Source organism: Haplochromis burtoni, unplaced genomic scaffold (genome assembly GCF_018398535.1).
Source record: "Haplochromis burtoni strain Fernald_Lab_line unplaced genomic scaffold, NCSU_Asbu1 Contig_35, whole genome shotgun sequence".
In the NCBI taxonomy this organism is placed as follows: domain Eukaryota; kingdom Metazoa; phylum Chordata; class Actinopteri; order Cichliformes; family Cichlidae; genus Haplochromis; species Haplochromis burtoni.
The window spans coordinates 3,151,216-3,159,266 of record NW_024582396.1 but is presented as its reverse complement, the minus strand read 5'-3'; the positions used below and the strand labels follow the sequence as shown (position 1 = coordinate 3,159,266).

Sequence of the window (8,051 nt, the reverse complement as noted above, 5' to 3'; positions counted from 1 at the left end):
GTTCTTTGTGTTCGTGGAACTACATTTCCCATCAGCCACTGCAAACGTAGACGCGCCGAATTGGCGAGACAAAATACGCCTTGAAATATTTAGTTTCACACACAGAAATGCTGCTAACGTACCTTTTTTAATACTTTGTACAAACACGAAATCCTTCTAGCACTTAAGAAAAGTGAAAAAGTTGATTAAAGGTCACGTGACCGAAAAAACGCTATTTCTAGGATTCTAGTCGCGAAATAATCGAATAATAACACTAAGGATTGGATGAATTTCGTAGGGTTAGCACTTTTTTCTGTTAGCGTTCTTTTATATGAGGAGTTTGGACATTTTATTTTGTTTTTAGATTGTGTTTATATATTCTCGTACAGTTTAAAAAAGAAATGAAAATAATATTTATATTAGGGACTTTTCAGCACCTTGTTCCACTTTACGGCATTCGCCATTTTGCTTTCAGGCATGAAGCGAACAGCCGCGGAAAATCAGTAACAGCGTACGCCTGAAACAGTCGAGTTCACCCACCACCACCAGATAACTGTTTACGGACACATGATCGTGTCTGTTGTGGTTGAACTTCACTGATATCGCCTGATTGTTTTTTAATTTGGCTGCCATCAAGGTAGTGTGTCCTGTCGTAAATCCTGACTTTGTGGGCAAAATCTTCTTCTTTGTAAGAAAAGGGGAAACACGTGTTGTTTTACTGTATTTTTAATGCATTGGGAAATAAAATTTGTGAAACCTGAAATAAAACCTGGATTTTATCTTCTGGTTGAAACTGCACATTAAGTTCGGGCCACTTTTATTCATCGTGAGCGCCCTCTGCTGCGCTTCCGGACGAACTACAGGTTCATCTACCGTGGGATTAACAGGAAGTGACGCCACTGAAACCAGCTAACTTTGTCCTGGAGACGGTTTGTGTGGCTGGCGGGAAACCAGTGAAAGCAGGTAAACCGTCAGTGTTTGATCCCAGGATGAAATGCAGACAGCTGCGATGGATCCAGCGGAAGAGCCTCCGTCGATGTTGTGGGGACTGGATCCGGTGTTTTCCGCCTTCGCTCGGCTGTATATCAGAGACATCCTGGAGATGACGGAGTCCACTCAGGTACCAGGTAACAAACTGGACCTGTACCTCACCTTTTACTTGGTCGTCACTCCTGAAGCTCTAATTTGAAATTAGATTTAGAGCTCCTGTTAGCCTGCACCACGCATTGTGCAGAATCTTACATTTATTGAGCTCCTTTATTTTTATTTTAGCATTTATTGTAGTTATTTATACCGTTTTAAATCCTCCGTTATTTCATTTAAACTACACCACCTGATGGTGTGCCAGGTGTGATGTGTTGTAGTTCCTGTCAGCGCATAAATGTAAACCCTGCAGGGGTGATGGAGTGGACCAGGTGCCCCAGCTCAGAGGTCCACGGGGTCAGGCCCCATGTGATGACGTGCAAAAAGACAACAAAGAAACACAAACATTTGCAAAGTTGTGCCAGATAAATCTGTGATATCCAGACTATCACAAAGTTTTTACTGTCTGGATGTTTTTTAGAAACCATAGTCTGTAAACAGTACAGTCCTGGTCCAGAGGACCAGTTCAGGGACTCCAGTTAGCTCAGGTGAAGTCTAGCTAGACTGGACGATCAGGAGCAGCTTCGCTTCAGTGTCTTGCTCAGAGACACTTCAGCACGTGGAGAGGAGGACACGCTGCTCTCTCACTGGAGACACACCTTCACCTTTAATTATCTGTTGTTTTCCACTCAAAGGGATTTACTTCTACAACCTGCACCCGATCTCCAAAGTCGACGTGCTGGGAACGGTGGTCTACAAGAGGGAGAGGGAAGACTTCTTCTGCTATGGAGGTGCTCTTCATCACTGGCTCCCATTGTGGAGTTGTGCTCATCACTGCTGTAGTTGTGAGACCTCACGATTGTATTCTGGTCACATGTGCTCTGTTTTTGTCTCCGCCCACGCTCCGCTGCTGCGTGCTCACAGTGGATGATGGTACGGGCGTTATAAACTGCCTGTGCTGGAAAAGTGACGTCCTGAAAGAGGAGCGGGAGCCGAGCAAGTGTGAGTTCATGTTTGTATCTCAGTGTTAGCCTGGCGTTGCTTTCAGTTTGTTCAGTAAAATGAAGCGCTCTGCCGCCTGCAGACATGTCCTTGTCCTCCTTTGTCAGCCTGGTGATGCTTCAGATGCAGAATCGATACAGAGCGAGTGTCCTCGTGTGATCTCCAGCAGGGGCACAACTCTGCGCCGCGGCTCAGGGAGGCTTCGACCCGGTGGCGGAGCTGCAGAAGCTGAGACGAGCCCAGCGGACGCGCTGCCGCCTGGAGATCGGAGAGCTGCTCCGAGTCAGGGGACCGGTGAAGACGTCGAGGCAGCAGAGGGAAATCAAGGCCTCCACCTACTGTGAGCGGAGACTGCTTCATCCGCACACGCTCTCATAACCACCGTCACTGCAACACCGACTGTCTGCAGCTGTTTATTCCACAGTTAGCCCACAGTCCTCCACAAATAACACAAAGAACCACAAACAGAGCGACACATGCACAGAAACACACTCACAGTGAATATGTGGATGTGGGCAGGCTCCGCCTCCGTCCTCACCCGTGTGCTTGTGCGTCCTCAGATAAAGTGAGCGACTCGGTGATGGCGGTGCAGATTTCCTGGATGATGGAGGCTCCTCAGCTCTACAGACAGTGTTACGACAAAGCGCCTCAGCTGGAGCCCGACGCGGCGGGGTACGAGCATCCACCCAACACACCAGAGAGTCAACATTCAACCCTACACACACACACACACACACACACACACAGTAGCTGAGTCCACATCAATAAACCACGTCTGACCCAGGATCAGCTCTTTTAAAAACAAGAACTTCAGTATATTTAATGAAGCCACTAAAAGTTTTATCCTCACACTCTGAGTGATTTCACAGCTGTGGGCCAGAGTACACACGGGCGGGTCAACGTTTCACAGTTATTTTTTTCTCCATAATTACAGGAGATGTCATCATCACATTCTCAGGCTCTGTTTGAAGCTGCAGTCTAAACTCCAAGTGTCACAGTCTAAAGCCCAAATCTGTTCAGAGATCAGTGTCACAGGAGTTCAGTTGGTCTGCTTTCTGACGATTTGCTGCAGAGAACCTCTGAACGTCCTCGGAAAAAGAGGAGAAGCTAAAACAGATGCAGATGTTTCTTATTCCCACATCTTGTTGTGCCTTGAAATCCTCGGGCTGTGGTTATTTCAGGCTTACAGTGAACCTGACTAAGTTTTCAGTGGCGTTCTCAGATTTGTTGGCAGGACAGAAGGTGAAAGAGGTCGCAGGCTGCTTACACGTTTGATCAGCTGTTATTTTTTTTATTAGAGCAGCTCGAAGGGTCACGACGAACATCTGTCTTTCAGAGACTCGGCTGTCAGCTCCCTCAGCAGGGCAACAAAGATCTTGAAAGACTTTTTAAAGCAGAAGTCTGTGAGCAGGTTCAGACCCTACGATGTCCAGGACCTCCTGCAGCCTCTGATCTCCAGCCCGCCTCAGGCAGCATCCGCTGACCAGGTATGAACTGGGAGGGGACGTGGGACCAGTCGTCACACCTCGAAGCCTCCTTTTGAAAAACTGAAATAAACACCAGGATTTGATACTTTGCAGCAAAGTAAAACTGATTCTTCTGACATCACATTTTAAGATCTCAGAACATGGTGTGCTGCATGCTAATACCAGTGTTAGCATGCTAGCTAGCGAAGATGTGTATTAACAGTTACACACTAGATAGAACCACTTTATAGAATTATATTAACACAGAGACGCACATGTTAATGTGATCTCTGGTCTCTCAGTGTCCAGCATTCAGAGGCTGCCTGAGGACTCCTGTGAGAGAAAATCTGCTCACACAGACATGTCGAGCCAAATACTGTCAATAATGTCTGAATGTGGAAATTTCAACATCGCTTGAAAAAACTGTCAGCTAGCAACGTCCCTGTCACAAGTAGGCGAAGTTATTTTTAGTCTGGTAGTTGTGTTGTTAGCTAAGATACCGTCATTAAGAAGCAGCACAGCTAATGTGTCTATGCGAGCTGATTTGCGATGTGCAGCACTGGCCCAGCCTTTTATTTTTTTAATGCACCTTCTCAGATTGATTCACTGCGTGTCGTGTCCAGAGCTGGACTGGGACAAAAAATCGGGCCTTTTAACGAGAGACCGCCCCCCAGGTATTAAAGCCATGAAGCCTTTGAATGAAAACAGACGCTGCTGTGACAGTGATGCACAGTCTTGTTGGTATATGTGTGATTTCTATACATTTTACATCAGATCAAAACTTTGGTTGTAAGATTCAGATAATTATTTATCAAAAGCGAGACATGGCAACACTTTGCTAGACCCGCCCCTGCACAGTTACCAGCTGTCAGCTGTAGAAAAGGACCCTGGTGTTATTCGTCTCTCAGAAACAGTTCATAACTTCAACTCATCCATGTCACCTAAAGGTAAACCTGTTTCTCCATCACAGCTCTGATGGTTCAGTAAGGACGTCTCCTGGTTTCATCTTCATCTTCAAAAACCCATCTGCCCATAAAAATGAAAAATCATCGTTGGGCATAGACGAATGCCCAGTATGCCCAGTGGCCAGTCCAGCTATGGTCACCAGTTAACCCTCCACGTGCCAGCGGTGGCACGCGTGCCCAGGGTTACGACCCCTGGCCTACACTAAACCTCCAGCAGTGATTTTAACGAGTTCCCCGTAGCATTGAAAGGTCTAACTCACGTGAGGTGCAGCCGGGCTGTAAGCTGAGTGACAAATGTGTTCAGATCTGAAGCAAAATTCCTTCTTTCTTCGTTTCATTGGGTTTTTCTGTCTCGTGCTCCTCTGATGCTGATTAGGAGCCTGTCGCGGGTCCGTCTGCGTGTCAGCAGCTCCGTCAGCTCCTGAAGGAGGCCCTGCAGATCCTACAGGACGAGGGTGCCGTGTACCGCAAGGTCAAGTCCCAGGACGAAGTCTATCTCGTAAGAAACTGCAGACACATTCATCTCTGGGAGCTTTTTGCTGTGCCGTGTGTGACGCTGTTGCTCCTCGTCAGGTGACCGTGCAGGACAAGGATCTGCTCGTGGCCGTCAAAGACGTCATCAGGGAGGACTCGAGGAGGGAGAAGTGTGCGTGGACACGCTCAGTGCAGTACAGACACAAGTTTTGATTAGCGATGCCCTCACAGCTTTTCTGACTCTCCTCAGAGGCACGAATTATTTTTCAGAGGATGTAATTAAGAAAGAAAGCTTTTACCTGCTTGTCAGAAATCAAATGAGCACAACAATTACACCTGTTGCTCTCTGATCACAGCTGCGTTTTCACTGTGGCACAAACCCTTATCGTACTTTTAGATCTCACGTCTGTGTGTGTCTGTGCATTCATTTCCTCCTGCGCCTGCAGACGTGGAGAAGGGCTGCCACGTCCTGCACATCCTGTCAGCAGTCAGGCAGCGGTACAGCCTCAACGTGAGCCGCGCCGCTCTGGAGCTCGTCCTCAAGACGCTCGAGTGCAACAGTGACATCATCAGCACCAGCGACAGCCACTACACCGCCATCTGAGGAGCCGCCGCCGAGCATCAGCGCTCGGTGCATAAATCCTGTTTAGCTTTTATCCAGCTGCTGTATGAGCGCACAAATGTTAATTATTAAGTTATTAAAGTTTCTAAAAACCATGACAACCACATGTAAACAAACCATCACTGTTGTAAATATGTTTTTAAATAAATAAGAAACCTCGAGCGTGGCTGAAGTAGCCTGTGGGAGGTTCCCCGGGCTCCACTCAGCACGTCTGCTCAAGAACATCATCAGATAAGAAGAAACCCCACAGAGCATTTCCCCCGTGGCCTCCTCATAACATCAGTCCATTACCTCCTTATCAGCCCGGCTCCCCCCACAAGCTTCATTAGTCACAAACGTTCCATCCATGGAAGATAAACATGGAGAAGATGGTGTTTAAAGCAAAACTCGTGGCTTTATTATCGCTAGAAGGAGGCTGGAAACACGTGATGACCATGATTACACTCACCTGCTGCTTCAGGCCTTCAGATGCAACACAAAGAGATGTTTAGGCCTTTGCAGCATCGTGTCATGTGGAGGTGGAGGTGTGGGCGTCTCTACTGCGACCGCTGTGTGCGCAACCAGGACGGAGATGAGAAGGATGGACGGACAGGCGGACCTCCTGCACGTGAGCCAGAGAATCAGTGTTTCCTGCACCCCACCCCCTCCCTGTGCCACCTCCCTAGAAACACGCCTGACTGAAGGTTGTCTCCCACATTCTTCACTAACTTCCACAGCAGCTCAGAGTTTCAGTTTTTCTGAAACCCTGGAAACATCCCTGTGGCGCCAAAACAGCAAAAACACACAACGGCCTCATTGTCACGGCTCCAGTTCATCATGTGAAACTGGTGAAGCGCTGCTTTCAGCAGAGATGCGTGTTTCTTTCCCACAGACACACAGGTCCTGAAGCCTCCGAGGATTCAAGCGCCTGGGGCAGATTTGTGCATTTTGCCTGCTTGGTAATCTAGCCTTATAAATGTAATTAGATTACCACGGAGCAGATGACCCTGCAGCAGGAAACCTGCAGCTTCCAGGCAGCTGCCCAGATGTGCTCCTGCTTACGGCAAAGCCTCAGAGATGAGAGGGTGTTTGTTTTTTTTAAGTGATTTCAAACATTTTGAGGTACTTGAGTGTTTTCAAGGTAAATTATTATCTTTAAAAGTAATTTATTTATTTCTAAATACACTGAAACTATCATCAGATTGTGAAAAAAAATCGCTTTGAGTTTGTCTTAAAAAATCGACTGAAAACTTCTCTGGAAAGCAAACTAGGACCTTGCAGCGCTGTGGTGTAATACCACTTTGTACCACAGGGTGGCGCACACAGTGAGTCAGAGTGACTTATTTAACCAGGTCAGTCTTATTTACACGCGCGGACTGGGGAAGAGCTTTGAGGAGATGTAGGATGTAACTTTTGTAACATCAAAGGTTAAACAGCAGCATTCATGAGACACGTGGAGCGGCACCACACCGCCCCCTGCTGCTGGGAGTTACAGCTGCAGTTTGCAGCGCGGGGTCACAAAAAGCATCTTTAAAGGGTGCTGCTGCGTGCGCAGGGGGGCAGTGTTTAGTCACTAATTGGCTCCTTCATGTGGAGCAGAGGGGCGGCCGCTGATTGGTCGCCAGTGAAACATCTGTATCCATACTTCCACTTGCGCGTGTCTCCGGCCAGAAAGCTGCCGCTGCGTGGGACAGCGGTGGTTGTGGTGTTTAGCCTGTGACGTTCCCAGCCGCACGTGCTGCCAGGTGTCCACAGCATTCCCGGTTCTCTGAGAGGGGGACGCTCGGGGGTGGCCGTACAGATTCCGGTTTCCGTGTCAGGGCAGCGGGATGGAGGCGCAGCCGGTACCGGCTCGTTCTAGTCTTCAGCCGTGAGGACGCGCGTGAAGCCCCGCCCCCCTCCGCCGGCAGCTCCAGGTATGCAGACCGCAGACACAAAGGCAGCCGCCGCACGTCGTTTCCGTTTGTGAGGTGACCGCCCGCCGCCGGCTCAGCCTGTGGAGGCTGCAGGCGAACCCGCTCACGGGCACGCGCTCAGATGGACCGTCGATAAGTTTGGGGTCGGATCGGATGCTGGTTGCGTCACGAGTACGGAGCGCCGAACCGTTAGCCGACACCGGCGATGCGCGCGGTGATTTCTCTGCCGTGATAAGAGTCAGCTGACCGGAGCCCCGCGGCCGCACGCACGCGCCTCCATGCAGAGCCTTTGCAGGGTGAAGATGCAGCTGCGCACCGTGCTGGACGTCAAGGTGGTGGACGTGGAGAAGAGGCGCAGTCCGTCCAAGCACTACGTGAGTCACCTGCACCCCCGCACCTGGTCCCGCTCACGAGTGTGTGTGTGTCTGTCTCTGTGTGTGTGTGTCTGTCTCTGTGTGTGTGTGTCCATGTGTGTGTGTGTGTCCATGTGTGTGTGTGTGTCTGTCTCTGTGTGTGTGTGTCTGTCTCTGTGTGTGTGTGTCTGTGTCCCTGTGTGTGTGTGTGT

The 8,051-nt window shown here is 49.2% G+C and overlaps 2 protein-coding genes across 8 annotated transcripts in view; both read left to right on the top strand.

Annotated features, from left to right (window-relative positions):
* Nucleotides 1-744: 744 nt before the first annotated feature.
* stn1 (STN1 subunit of CST complex) lies at nt 745-5,707 on the top strand. Of its 2 annotated transcripts, none has more exons than XM_005919308.3 (9): nt 745-1,106; nt 1,758-1,853; nt 1,987-2,064; nt 2,234-2,404; nt 2,625-2,736; nt 3,401-3,551; nt 4,872-4,994; nt 5,069-5,141; nt 5,416-5,707. In XM_005919308.3, the coding sequence occupies exons 1-9, from the start codon at nt 974-976 to the stop codon at nt 5,571-5,573; spliced, it is 1,095 nt and encodes a 364-aa protein (XP_005919370.2). In that variant the 5' UTR covers nt 745-973; the 3' UTR covers nt 5,574-5,707. The 2 variants fall into 2 exon arrangements, with proteins under 2 accessions (XP_005919370.2, XP_014188170.1); XM_014332684.2 differs by having other exon boundaries at nt 750-1,106; nt 2,231-2,404.
* Nucleotides 5,708-5,814: 107 nt separating this feature from the next.
* sh3pxd2aa (SH3 and PX domains 2Aa) overlaps nt 5,815-8,051 on the top strand; it is a 99,512-nt gene continuing 97,275 nt past the window's right edge. For all 6 annotated transcript variants that reach the window (XM_014332669.2, XM_014332668.2, XM_042219635.1 and 3 more), the window contains exon 1: nt 5,815-7,860. In XM_014332669.2, coding sequence (XP_014188155.1) covers nt 7,765-7,860 — 96 coding nt within the window. In that variant the 5' untranslated portion in view covers nt 5,815-7,764. The remainder of the gene's footprint in view (nt 7,861-8,051) is intronic.

Excerpts from the sequence above, each read along its gene's own strand:
- stn1 (XM_014332684.2), top strand. The coding sequence starts at position 974 with ATGCAGACAGCTGCGATGGATCCAGCGGAAGAGCCTCCGTCGATGTTG. Across the intron at positions 1,854-1,986 it reads AGACTTCTTCTGCTATGGAG|TGGATGATGGTACGGGCGTT; the intron begins GTGCTCTTCATC and ends GCGTGCTCACAG. Across the intron at positions 5,142-5,415 it reads GGACTCGAGGAGGGAGAAGT|ACGTGGAGAAGGGCTGCCAC; the intron begins GTGCGTGGACAC and ends CTGCGCCTGCAG.